The following is a 14,664-nucleotide window of genomic DNA, read 5'->3' as shown; positions in this document are numbered from 1 at the left end:
GATCGGCCCCCGTATGGGGAGGGCTGAACGCCTGCTTCACCTCCGCCGCGGGTCGGGCCACTATTGCACTATCTTCGGGATCGGCCCCCGTATGGGGAGGGCTGAACGCCTGCTTCACCTCCGCCGCGGGTCGGGCCACTATTTCACTATCTTCGGTATCGGCCCCCGTATGGGGAGGGCTGAACGCCTGCTTCACCTCCGCCGCGGGTCGGGCCACTATTTCACTATCTTCGGTATCGGCCCCCGTATGGGGAGGGCTGAACGCCTGCTTCACCTACGCCGCGGGTCGGGCCACTATTGCACTATCTTCGGGATCGGCCGCCGTATGGGGAGGGCTGAACGCCTGCTTCACCTCCGCCGCGGGTCGGGCCACTATTGCACTATCTTCGGGATCGGCCTCCGTATGGGGAGGGCTTAACGCCTGCTTTACTTCCGCCGCGGGTCGGGCCACTATTGCACTATCTTCGGGATCGGCCGCCGTATGGGGAGGGCTGAACGCCTGCTTCACCTCCGCCACGGGTCGGGCCACTATTGCACTATCTTCGGGATCGGCCCCCGTACGGGGAGGGCTTAACGCCTGCTTTACCTCCGCCACGGGTCGGGGCTATTGCACTATCTTCGGGATCGGCCCCCGTATGGGGAGGGCTGAACGCCTGCTTCACCTCCGCCGCGGGTCGGGCCACTATTGCACTATCTTCGGGATCGGCCCCCGTATGGGGAGGGCTGAACGCCTGCTTCACCTACGCCGCGGGTCGGGCCACTATTGCACTATCTTCGGGATCGGCCGCCGTATGGGGAGGGCTGAACGCCTGCTTCACCTCCGCCGCGGGTCGGGCCACTATTGCCCTATCTTCGGTATTTTATTTATTTTATTTATTTATCAATACTGCAATCCCCATTGGGGATTTTAGCAGGGTGGGAAACAATACATATGTAAGAATACTATAGTATAGGCAAAGAAAACAATACAAGTCAGGTTAACGGAGCTTAAACATAGCAGTGGCACAGCAAGAAAACAAATTGTTACTCAATACTTGAAACAAACGCCGAAAGGGATGATTTTAAAACTTGGTCATTGGTTAGATGATTCCATTCAACGATTGTTCGAGGAAAGAAAGAATACTTAAAACAATTATTACGTGTACTAAATGGGGTTATTGTTCGGCTATGTCGCTGTCTAGTAGCATAACCAGATGAAAAAGTAATTATTCCCGTGAGATCTGTCTTATAATGACCGTTAATAAGTTGAAAAAGAAATTTTAGTCGTGATACACGATTCCTTTGCATTAATGGTGGCAGGTTTGCTTTTGTTAAGAGGTATGTCACTGAAGTGCGTCCGAAGTTGTTATAAATGAAACGAGCTGCTTTTCTTTGCACCATTTCTATCTTGTTAGTGCCAGTTTTAGTAAAAGGGTCCAAAATTACACATGCATAGTCTAGCATCGGTAAAACTACAGCTTTATATGCGAGTAGGCGTGCAGTGGGAGTAGAAAGTTTCAAAGCCCTTCTTAAAAAATAAAGCTTGCGGTTAGCATTAGATACTACATATTCAAGGTGCTTAGCCCAAGTGAGGTCATTTGTGATCCAGAGTCCTAGATACTTATAATGTGTTACTTCGGAAATATTTATGTTAGTAATACCATATGGAAACGTTAGTTTATGTTTCTTATGTGAGATGGACATAAAAACTGTTTTCTCGAAATTAATTGACATTTGCCAGGCAGCGCACCAGTCGACAATTTGTCGAAAAGCATCATTCAGCAACTCCTGGTCAGTAACATTGTCTATCTCCGAGTACAATACACAGTCATCTGCATAAAGCTTAGCCATAACAAGAATACCATGCAGCATATCATTAATGAACAAAAGGAACAAGAGAGGTCCAAGGACCGAGCCCTGCGGAACACCAGAGCCCACCGGAAGTCGTTCAGAAGCTAGATTATTAAAAACAACAAATTGTTCTCTGCTATCAACGTATGCTGTAAGCCAATTAATTAGTCTGGAGTTTTTCAGTATCTTGCTCAATTTGTAAAGTAGTTTTTTGTGAGAGACCCTGTCGAAAGCCTTTGAAATGTCCATGAAAATAGCATCTATTTGTTTCCCATTGTTAATTGCTTTCGCAAAGTCGTGCACTGTTAAAACTAGTTGGGTAATTGTAGAGTAGCCTTTTCTGAATCCGTGTTGATGCTTTGTTAGTACATTATTGTTTTCCAAGAATTCTGAGATATGATTATGGATTATGTGTTCCAAAAGTTTACATACTGTAGATGTTAAAGAAATTGGACGGTAGTTTTGAATGCAGTGCTTTTTTCCTGTTTTATGTATTGGCTTCACTCTGGCTGTCCTCCAGTCACTCGGTACTTGTCCCTCGCACAATGACCTTGTGAACAGAATGTGCAAGTACTTTGATGTCCATTCTGCATACCGTTTTAAAAATGTGTTTGGAATGTTGTCCGGGCCAGAAGATTTTTTAGTGTTCAATTGTAAAAGCATGTTGAGTATACCTGGTTCGCTTATTTGAACATCGGGTATAGGCGGCACACACATTTCGAAAGGTGGTATTACATCATTATCATTTGTATAGACGGACTTAAAGTGTTTGTTAAACGCATTTGCTATTTCTTTGCTTCCGTGAACTGCCTTACCATCAACATGAAATAAATCACATTCCTGGGAGGTCGGAGAAATAGAACGCCAAAATTTCTCTGGAGCCGTGGTTATGAAACTTGGTAGCGATTCACCATAGTAGCGTTGTTTATCGGCGTACACTTGACTTTTGAGCTGAGAAGAAATGTCGTCGATCTTTTGTTTTACCGACTGCTTGTTTTCGATTTTAAATTGTTTCTTTACACGTTTCAGTTTCCTTTGGAGCCTCAATGTCTCGCGGGAGATCCAGGGATTATTGCGATTTTTCTTTTTAGTCGACAACGGGACAAAGCGATCAATGCACTCTTTAACTATTTTTTTAAACCTGCACCACAACGACACTACGTCTTCCATGCTACTTGAAAAGTCGTCGAAATTTAGCGAAAGTATATCGATAATTGATACATCATCGGCTCGAGAGAAATTTCCGTAAGATGAACATTCAGATTTTTTATCTAACACGGTGTCTTTAACGATGAGTAGTACAGCCTCGTGATCCGATATGCCAGGTACTATCTCACAATTCGTTTTGGCACTAATGGATCCGCTGACAAAAAAAAGGTCAAGCATTGACTGAGAACTGCCTTGAATTCGTGTGTTTTGTTCCACAATTTGCAATAAGTCAAAAGAAAAAGCAATGTCCAGCATAGCTTCCCCTAGAGGGTCATGCTTTTTAAGTGAGAATGTTTGCCAGTCGCCATTAGGCAAATTAAAATCTCCTGCTAATATAATACGATTACCGGGTTTTACATTCGCATACAAAAATTCCCTAACTCGTCAAATACGGCAGTGGTAGAATTAGGGGATCGGTATATTGCTGCAATAACATATTTAACATTTGCATGGTAAGCTGTACAAAAAATACACTCTACATTGGGTATTCCAGGCATTAAAAAAATTCGCAAGGATGATTTAAAAAGTATGCAAACACCCCCACCTCTACCATCACGGTCTTTTCGATACGAACTGTAGCCAGTGGGAACGAACTCACTGTCAAAGATGGTGTCTGTTCTGTGCGCATCGCGAATGCACGGCCAGACTTTTCTTTCAAGAGGGAAGCGAGCCTTCCTTACTTTTATGGCTTTCTCTTTCACTGGCCCCCCGCGGACTCCAAGCTGTGCGCGAGAGAAAGGACCCGCTCCCTCCGTTCGGTTCCTGAATGTGAACCAGTGACGACGCTTCGGGGTGTCGGCTGTTGTTTCCCGTGCCTGGGGGCGGCGACGGGGATGGAAACCGCAGTTGGAAAAGCGCGGGACGGGCAGACTCGCCCCACCAGCCCTAGAGACCGGACCACTTTTTTACGGGGCTAAAACTGAACGTTTTGTGTATTTTTAACTTGCTTTTTTGACCTTCTCAGTGTAATTAAAGTTTGTTTTAAATGTTCAATTGCGTTCGACCCGTTATCTAGCTGGACAGTGGACGCTTTGATCCCGTCAAGTGCGATCCGCGAGGCCAGCATAGTAAAAAAGTGAAGTCGACTGCCATCGGCCGCCAACTCAACATCCGCTGCAGTGGAATACGTCGCACGGCAAGACCTCCGGTTTGACCATGACATTCGCCTACTGCAAGGACACGGCATCGCCTACAAGTTGAGCAGCTGACGGCACACAGGGCAACGACAAGGTGGGCTCGTTTCAAATTTCATCGCGCAGCTTAGCAGGCTTCACGGCATACGTCCGCTTTGAGTGAGATACGTCGTGAAGCACGCACGCCAAAATGGATCAGGACAAGCTGACGCCTGAAACGTCTCAAATTATGACAGCTGAGCATGAAGCTTCCACGGCAAATATTCGACCACAAAGAGCAACTACGTTTTCCATGAAAGCCAAAGAAACGTATGAAACGAGCCGCGAAGAGCACTGCCGGAGAATAGACGCTGCCTGGAAGAACGTGGAGACAGCTATTTTCAAAGTGTCATGTGCAAAAGAGGAAGACGTTAACAACGCCGCAACGCAGCTTCGCGCAAGCTATGAGCGCTACGAACACGTCGCAGCCAGATACTCTACCTTCCTCGCCAAAACGAGCAGATCTGAAACCCAGGAGGAATTGGAACTTCAGAAAGCAATCGACGCAGATCGTTATGTGACTGTGAGCGACAAATTACGTGAGGCTTCAGAACGAGAACGCGACCGCTTACAAGAGGTAATGTCGCAGCACTCTCTATCGGCCCACTCAAGCGTTTCTTCGAGGTCACGACGATCGGGCTCGTCAACAATCAGCCTAGCCGCCGTACAAGCACGCGCACAAGCTGAAGCCGTCCGGGCCAGAGCAGAGTTTGGTCGCAGAGAGGCCGCGATGCGTATTGAGAAGGCAAGGATTGAGGCTGAATTGGATATTTTGCAGCATGAAAAAGAAGCGGCAGCTGCAAACGCACAGGCGAATGCGCTCGAGGCAGCCGTGGAGCAGGTTGGCGGGGAGCGCATGCGCACGCTCCCTCCTGTGGACCGAACGCTGCAGACTAGGAGTTATATCGATGAGCAGCAAGCCCTACGCAACTCTGCGCTCGTGTTTACTGAGGAGGCCGTTACCAACTCAAGCGACGACGTAAACAATGCTCGCACGTCGCCTAGGGCCAACACAGCTGCGAATAATTCGATGTGTCTGCGAGCTGATGAACGTCCACCTGACTACGATGCTGCCCCTAACAACCCAAGTTGTAAGCATGCTGGAGCCACGAGTCGTCTTATGAACTTACGAGTTGGTCCGCAGCCGCTTGTGCACGCCCCGACACACAACAGTTCAAGCTCAGAGCTAGCCGATGTCCTCAAATTCTTGTGCCGCAAAGACCTTGTTTCAAGCGGTCTTATCAAGTTTGATGATCGACCTGAGAACTTTCGCGCTTGGAAATCATCGTTTAAAGGTGTCGTCAGAGATCTGGGTCTTTCGGCCCAGGAAGAGCTGGACCTTCTCATCAAATGGCTCGGCCCTGAATAGTCAAATCAGGCTCGGAGATTGAAATCGGTGCACGTGGATGACTTTTCAACGGGCTTGAACGTTGTGTGGAAACGGCTCGACGACGTCTTTGGGCGCCCTGAGGCAATTGAGGATGCACTACTGAAGCGGCTGGAAGACTTCCTGAAGATAGCTTACCGGGAAAATACCAGACTCCAGGAACTTGGCGACCTCCTGCTAGAACTCGAGGCTGCGAAAACTGACCCGTATCTCGCCGGTCTTGGCTATTTGGATACCGCAAGAGGGGTCAACAAAATTGTTTCGAAGTTGCCATCTGGACTTCAAGAAAATTGGATGTCGGCGGGGTCGAAATACAAGAAAGATCACCACACTGCATTTCCACCCTTTTCTTTCTTTAGCAAATTTGTTAGAGATCAGGCCAGCATGAGGAACGACCCGAGTTTCATCTTGCATCCACAAAATGCCTCGTCTGAATTCAATCAAAGGAAGGAAGACAATGGTACCAAGACCACGCGGCAAAGATCATCTGTGTCAGCGAGGAAAACAGAAGTGGATCCTGTTTTTGCCAAGAATTATCAAGATGCCACTGCTAACGAACAGCAACCGGAATCGAGGGACTTGAAAAGGTGGTGTCCATATCACAAGAAACCTCACCCTTTGGAAAGGTGTCGCGCCTTCCGTGAGAAAACCTTGGAAGAGCGGCAATCTTTCATAAAGAAGCAAGGGATCTGCCTACGATGCTGCTCATCCAAGAACCACATGCAGTGGCAATGTCAGGCAGTTGTGAGATGCCTCATATGCGACAGCGCCGACCACGCCACAGCGCTTCACCCAGCACCGCCAACCTCAGAGCCGTCAAGGGCTAGTGGGTCTGATGACAGTACGACAGATGACTCAGAAAGAAGAGTCACATCTAGGCGTACCGAAGTGGCAAACGCTGGCAGCAGCACAAAGTGGTGTGCTAAAATCTGCCTCGTAGAGGTGACCCATGAGACTCAGCCTGAGAAAACAGTCAGAGCGTACGCGATTCTTGACGACCAGAGTAATCGCTCGTTGGTTAGGCCAGAACTCCTCAACGATTTCGGAGTGAAGGGGACGCCTACGCAATACACGCTCCGCACTTGCTCCGGCAGTACTGAAGTGGTTGGAAGAGTCGCTGATGGTTTTTTCGTGCAGAGCATGTCAGGCGAAGTCAAGTTTTCTCTTCCGCCTCTCCTCGAGTGCAAGGCAATTCCAGAAAACAGAGATGAAATTCCGACACCTGACGCTGCAAGGCACTACCCGCACTTGAAGTCTGTAGCAAATCACATTCCGCCTCTTGAGGAGGCTGGAATACTGCTCCTCCTCGGCCGGGACATCCTAAGAGCTCACAAGGTTCGTCAGACAATCAACGGACCCCACAACGCGCCGTATGCTCAGAAGCTCGACCTCGGATGGGTCATTGTCGGCAATGTTTGCGTTGGTCGAACGCGGAAAACGGACAGCGTCAACGTGTTCAAGACCCATGTGCTGGACAGTGGGCGACCATCTCTTTTCGAGCCGTGCCCAATACATTTCTTTGTTAGGGAGGCACCGATTCTCTACTCTGCGGATAAGGTCTCAAAAGATTTACGATTGGCAGCAACATTGGATGACACCCTGGCACCGAATCTTTTCGAGACAACAGAATTTGACAACCAGCATGCTCTCTCCATGGAAGACAAGACATTCCTCAAGATAATGAATAGTGAATTCACCCAAGACAAATTAAACAATTGGGTCGCCCCTCTCCCCTTTCGTACACCGAGAAGTCGGCTTCCGAACAACAGAGAACAAGCTCTGTCTCGTCTGCTCTCGCTACGGCGTACCCTGCGAAAAAATCCTGAAACAAGGGAACGTTTCGTGAACTTCATGAACGAGCTCTTCATCAAGGGTCATGCGGAGGAAGCTCCACCACTTCACGTGGACGAAGAATGTTGGTATCTGCCCATATTCGGCGTTCACCACCCCCAGAAGCCTGATCAAATCCGAGTCGTATTTGACTCCAGCGCTCAGTATGAAGGGGTATCTCTGAACAATGTTCTCCTGACCGGCCCTGACCTGACGAATAACCTTGTGGGGATTTTGATGCGCTTCCGGCAAGAACCAGTTGCGGTTACAGCGGACGTCCAGCAAATGTTCTACAATTTCATGGTTCGCGAGGACCATCAGAACTACCTGAGGTTCCTCTGGTTTAAGGGCAACGATATCTCCAGAGAAATCATAGAGTGCCGAATGAAGGTTCACGTTTTCGGCAACAGCCCATCGCCAGCTGTTTCAACGTATGGCCTTCGACGGACTGCTCAACAAGCTGCCCCACGATTTGGTGAAGATGCCAGGAAGTTCGTTGAAAGAGATTTCTACGTCGATGATGGGCTTAAGTCTCTTCCGAGCGAAGAAGATGCCATTAGTCTGCTGCAAAGAACGCAGAAAATGCTTGCAATAGCTAACATAAGGCTGCACAAGATAGCTTCGAATAGGCAGAATGTGCTGAATGCATTTCCTCGAGAGGACCACGCCCAGGGACTGAAGAACCTCGACTTCGGCACAGACGCGTCGCTTACGCAAAGAAGTCTCGGTCTACTGTGGGACATACGCGACGACAGCTTCGTCTTCAGGGCTCCTCGTCAGGACAGGCCATATACGCGGCGAGGAGTGCTGTCGACCGTCAACAGCCTTTACGATCCACTAGGGTTTGTGGCTCCAATAACGGTTCAAGGCAAGTACCTTCTCCGTGACCTCGTGACGAAGGGTTATGACTGGGACACACCGCTTTCGGACGAGAAAAAGCAGAGATGGGACGAGTGGAAGAACTCTCTCCAGACACTACAGCACCTTCACGTGCGAAGAACGTATGCGCCAGTCTCGACGCTTGAAGCCGAAAGCAGGGACATTCATGTATTTTCAGACGCGTCCACAAGGGCCGTCGCAGCTGTGGCATACCTACGCGTGACTGACAAGCAAGGAAACAGACACGTCGGATTTGTGATGGGAAAGGCCAAGCTTGCTCCACAACCAGAACACACCATCCCAAGGCTTGAGTTGTGTGCAGCAGTGCTTGCTGTAGAGATGACCGATTCTATACTACGAGAATTGGACTTCCAGCCGAACTCGGTCACGTTCTACACGGATAGCAAAGTGGTCTTGGGTTACATATACAACGAAACAAGAAGGTTCTACGTGTATGTGGCCAACAGGGTGCAGCGGATACGTAGCAGCACGCAACCTGAACAATGGGAATACGTTCACACAGACGAAAATCCAGCAGACCACGCCACTAGAGCGATTCCAGCAGCACAGCTTAAAAGCACGAACTGGTTGTCCGGACCTGATTTTCTCTCACGACGAGAAGAGGAAGCACGGTCGTCGAGCTTCATCCTCTTAAATCCTGATGAAGACAAAGAAATACGCCCTGAAGTCTGCACTCTGGCGACGGAGGTGAACAGACGACAGCGACTCGGAGCTGAACGCTTTCATAGACTCTCGAACTGGAAATCTCTCACTCGTGCTGTAGCAAGGCTGATCCAGGTGGCCCATCGCGCAAAGAACGCATCACAAGGAGAGGTAGCTCCCGTTGAGGCGCTCTCCAAAGCCAGGCTCGTCATCATTCGCGCAGTACAGCAGGACGCATTTTATGAAGAGATATGCTGTATCCAGAGAGGAGAGCAGGTTCACAGGACAAGCTCGCTTCGAAAGCTTGACCCATTTTTAGACGCCAACGGCTTGATCCGCGTCGGCGGCCGCTTGGACAGAAGCGACCTTCCAGACGATGAGAAACACCCTCTCTTATTGCCAGGTCGGCACCATGTGGCGACGCTTCTCGTGCGCCACCACCATGAATGCGTGCAACACCAGGGCCGACACTTCACAGAAGGAGTCGTACGAGCTGCTGGGTATTGGATCGTCGGAGGTAAAAGGTGCATCTCATCCGTGCTGCAAGCATGCATTTCATGCAAGAAGCTGCGAGGGCGCTTTCACGACCAGAAGATGGCTGACCTTCCGGCAGATCGAATCAGCACAGATCCTCCTTTCACGATTGTTGGAATCGATGTTTTCGGTCCCTGGACGATTGCCTCTCGCCGAACGAGAGGTGGTGTTGCAAACAGCAAGCGCTGGGCAGTCATGTTCACTTGCTTAAGCATTCGCGCAGTGCACATTGAGCTGATCGAATCAATGGAAACGTCGAGTTTCATTAATGCCTTCCGAAGGTTCCTAGCAGTGCGAGGGCCCGTCAAGATAATACGCTCTGACTGCGGGACCAATTTTATCGGAGCTTGCAGAGAACTTGGGATCAGCGCAGAGGGCATTCATCGCTCACAAATAGGCAAGTTCCTCAGCGGAAACGGCTGCAAATGGATATTCAATCCACCGCACGCGTCCCATATGGGCGGTGCGTGGGAGCGGATGATCGGCATTGCACGCCGCATTCTTGACTCAATGCTCATGCAGTCACGTCATCAACGACTCACGCATGACATTCTTGCAACCTTTTTGGCAGAAGTTGCGGCCATCATTAATGCCAGGCCCATAACTCCTACTTCGTCTGACCCCGAAGATCCCACAATCCTAACTCCAGCGACACTCTTAACCCCAAAACACGGAAGCGCATCTGTAACAACTGGGCAGTTAGATACAAGCAACCTCTACAAACGGCATTGGCGTCTCGTGCAAAACCTGGCTGACGAGTTCTGGAAGCGCTGGCGCACAACGTATGTCGCTACTTTGCAGCAACGCCGAAAATGGCAAGCAGCGAAACCCGACCTCAAAGAAGGCGACGTCGTTCTACTCAGGGATAAAGAAGCAACCCGCAACAACTGGCCCGTCGGAGTGATTACACGAAGCCTGCCCAGCGCAGATGGAAGGGTGCGCAAGGTCGAGCTGAAAACAGCCAAAGACGGGGTTGTGAAAACATTCTTCCGACCAACAACAGAAGTTGTGCGTTTGCTGCGACCGTGATATAGTGGTGGCGTCTTAACAACGAAAGACACCAGACGGGGAGTGTTCTGTGCGCATCGCGAATGCACGGCCAGACTTTTCTTTCAAGAGGGAAGCGAGCCTTCCTCACTTTTATGGCTTTCTCTTTCACTGGCCCCCCGCGGACTCCAAGCTGTGCGCGAGAGAAAGGACCCGCTCCCTCCGTTCGGTTCCTGAATGTGAACCAGTGACGACGCTTCGGGGTGTCGGCTGTTGTTTCCCGTGCCTGGGGGCGGCGACGGGGATGGAAACCGCAGTTGGAAAAGCGCGGGACGGGCAGACTCGCCCCACCAGCCATAGAGACCGGACCACTTTTTTACGGGGCTAAAACTGAACGTGTTGTGTATTTTTAACTTGCTTTTTTGACCTTCTCAGTGTAATTAAAGTTTGTTTTAAATGTTCAACTGCGTTCGACCCGTTATCTAGCTGGACAGTGGACGCTTTGATCCCGTCAAGTGCGATCCGCGAGGCCAGCATAGTGTCATTAAGCCAAGTCTCAGTCAAGACCACTACATCTGGGTTGTGCAAGACCAGAAGAGCCTCCAACTGAGTGATCTTGTTGAGTATACTCCTACAATTGACATTTAATACTTTCAGGGTTCGAGATGTCTTAGTCAAAAGTCAGTTCGAATTCTTTTTAAGCCTGTAGCGAGAACCCTTTGATTCGTCCCAACCAAATAAGACGTTATCAATGCTTAGTTTGTCGAAAATTAGTTTTACCTTGGCTCCGTCTGCTTTCTCTTTCTCGCAACTTTTCCACAGTTGTTTACGTGTCTCCCGAACTCGCTTTGAATAGTCCTCGGCTATCGATATACCTGAGCCTTTAAGCTTATGGCATGATCGTAATATTGACATTTTTTCACGAAAGTCGAGAAGTTTCAGAATAACTGGTCGCACTCGGCCTGCTTGCTTTTTCCCCAGTCTATGGCATCGTTCGACGCCACTCACCGTTATACCAATTTTTTTCTGGAAAACATCATGGGTTAATTTCATTTCCAGTTCCTGAACAGACTCCATGCTATCTTCCTCTATACCATAAATGATCAGGCCCACGTATAGGCCCACGTATGGGGAGTTCTTTGGTTACCACACCAACGACACGAAAATTTCCGTGTAAGGAAGATACAACTTCGCTGTAAAATAAGAAACGAACCTGAACGCTAGACGTACTTTTATTCACCACCAACTCGTCTTGGGTACAACTTGCACGCAAATGAGCAAACAAGAGCGCTATCAAGACTGACGCTGGTCAAACAAAAATTGTGCACTTCGCAACAAAATTACTTACTCCTTCAGCAGCAGAAGTATCGCCAGGCTCAGAAGGAATAATTGGAAGTCTACGGATAGGTACCACAGGTGGGGGAACATTCGCTGCGATAGGAAAACAAGTCACTGGCAACATTTTCTCGTTATTGTCGCGAGTATTTACACATTCTACAGGCAGTATCTTTTGAATATTTAGTGCAATTCATGAATTTTAGAAGTGCTCTATGTTCACCGTGTAACCTTGTAGGCGTTACTACATGCTCTGCTATATATGCGACGAAACCATCGGGCACGCTGTATACCACTCTTCCGTAAGAGGTGCGGAACCTATCTCTGCAAAATCCTTAAAACTAGCTGGATTGTAGCCAATTTTATATTATTCTCTCACCATGACAACGCCCGCCTATGGCGCAAAAAGATACTTGCGTTCTCCTGAAGTTTATAAGTGCACCGGTATAATTACCGTTTAATGTCCTCCCTTGTATGCTCCTGTGTGAGAAGGATGTGCGCGATTTTATTCGCCGAGTTCACTGCACATCTTGTTCTTTTATTGCTGTTTACGACACATTTGGAACATCTCCGCCACTCTTCCGTCCCATATAACCACTCTATTGGCGCCAATGCGTCTATAGCACGCCAAGGTAATAAGTGCTTGCAGATCGTTAGTAAGTTTTGAAAAGTTGAAGCCCACTAATGTACATGCAATTGATTTCATGAGCGCGCGCACTGGACATAAATGGCTGCTATGAATTACCTCCATTAAGGGCCGCGACATATCCTGTTCTTTAAAAAAGCAGGTGGAGTGGCCGATATATATATATATATATATATATATATATATACATATATATATATATATATATACACATATATATATATATATATATATACATATGTATATATATATATATATATATGTATATATATATATATATATATATATATATATATATATATATATATATATATATATATATATATATATATATATATACTCGCAATTGCGCCAGCAGTGTATATATTGCAAAATAATATCGTTTGTGAACCGACAGGTTTGAAGTCGACAATATAAACATCAGTCTTAAACCCAGTGCTAAATTTATTACGTAATGTACCATAATTTTATAACTTGTTTAGAATTTGTTGCGCACATCGCTTCTTTTTCAATTATTCGGGAGAGGTTGCGCAAGATATATAAAGTAACATTAAAAGAGACATAACTAAATAAAAAGGAAGAATTTATCATCAAGTCCTCTGTGATATGAATGTACACAACAACAATTGGTTTGCGCATACGCGGATTGTTTCCGCGTTCCGTCACTGAAGGTCATAACATCAAGACTACTAACTGGGAGCCCTCAGTATTCAATGGACGAAGGCCCTGAATTCTGCTGCCTTATAGGCGCGGGGTAGGATATGAGAGTTTCTGGATCATTTGCTGCTAACCGTGCAGGTGTATATAACGTACTGCGTGTCACCTGCGCTGAAAAGGGCGTGGCACATACGGGCTCTCAGGGTTAATCTTGTACATCAATACTACTATTTGGGCGAGTTGGTTCATGTTGAAACATATGGGTAACAGGGCAAACAGACGCCCACAAGAAGGGAGACACGCACTCGCACCCTTCATGTGGTCGTCTGTTTGCGCTGTTACCCGTATGTTTCATGATAATCTTGTACAGTCACCCACGTTTTGAAGGTGATCATGCGAGCAAGGACCAAAGGACTCCATGAATTCGACAATCGAGTGATATCCTCAGTTGAAAGCCATATTCCTGGGACAGCCACCAGGGTTAGGTGGTGGATTTGGCGTTGCGCTGCCAAGCCCTAGGGCGCGGGATTGCATTCCGACCGCGACGTACGCATTTCGGTGTGTGCGGAAAGCTAAAATTCCCATATACCGTGAATTGGGTGGTGAAAATTAATCCGGGGTCCTCCACTACGGCATGCCTCGTAAGCATGTCGAGATTTCGGCAAATAAAACTCTAGAATTAATTCGATTTTCCTGTTTCCGGGACGCAATTTTTACCCTTTTTCTGAGTGAATCTTTTGAGACCTCTGTGGCGACGACAAAAAATTTAATTCTAATCTTTCACGTGCCAAAACCCCGATATGGTTATGCTGCACGCAGTATAGTGGGAGACCCAGGATTGATTTCGATCACCTGGTGTTCTTTAACGTGCACCCAATGTATGGTACTCGTGTGTTATTGTATTTCGCCCCCATCGCAATGCGGCTGGCGAGGCCAGGATTCAGATCCACTAGCTCGTGTTTAGCAGCGCAAGGTCATAGCAGCCAATTAAGTCACCGCGGCGGGGAACGAAAATGAAAGCTTTCACTCAAAGACGCATGATAACAAAAACAAGGAAACGTTCGAGTTTTGCAACGGTAACAACTTAGCAGGCGCAGCAAAGAAGACCCTTACGGTGTCAGGGTTAATTTCGAAGCAGTAGTTTTGCACTTGTAGCAGCAGAAACAGCCACTGGTTTCGGAAGTCTTCGTGCACGCTCTCAAAGTAGGCCTTTGCGTTCGGTCCGGACGTGATGAGCGGCAGTAGGTATAGGCACATGAGGAGAAAGAATACCGGAACCATGGTTCTGGAAGAGTGTGAATTGTCATTGACAGTCCGTCCAGCACTCATGAAAACTAAGAAAGAACGAAAAAAAGACTATGTACGCCCAATGCAGTGTTGACATTTAGGTGAAGCTAAGCTTTTTGCGTAAACAACGCTACAAATTGTTTTTTTTTTGTTGCGTTGCTCCTAAAGGGCACATACCCTGTCGCCCTTAACTAATAGCCCTTAAACAAGGTAGGCCAAATATAAAAAGGGAATAAGTCAATCCAACA

General features: G+C 47.8%; 1 protein-coding gene across 1 annotated transcript in view; it reads right to left on the bottom strand.

The window, feature by feature from the left end:
* LOC135897362 (nose resistant to fluoxetine protein 6-like) overlaps positions 1 to 14,664 on the bottom strand; it is a 133,881-nt gene that overhangs the window by 42,419 nt on the left and 76,798 nt on the right. The window contains exons 9-10 of the mRNA XM_070538891.1: positions 14,243 to 14,414; positions 11,840 to 11,922 (exon numbers count right to left, since the gene is read on the bottom strand). Of these exons, the coding sequence (XP_070394992.1) occupies positions 11,840 to 11,922; positions 14,243 to 14,414 (255 nt within the window). The remainder of the gene's footprint in view (positions 1 to 11,839; positions 11,923 to 14,242; positions 14,415 to 14,664) is intronic.

The sequence above is a fragment of the Dermacentor albipictus genome, chromosome 1 (assembly GCF_038994185.2).
Source record: "Dermacentor albipictus isolate Rhodes 1998 colony chromosome 1, USDA_Dalb.pri_finalv2, whole genome shotgun sequence".
Classification (NCBI taxonomy): Eukaryota; Metazoa; Arthropoda; class Arachnida; order Ixodida; family Ixodidae; genus Dermacentor; species Dermacentor albipictus.
The sequence above is the reverse complement of the archived record's forward strand: the minus strand, read 5'-3'. Positions and strand labels throughout refer to the sequence as shown.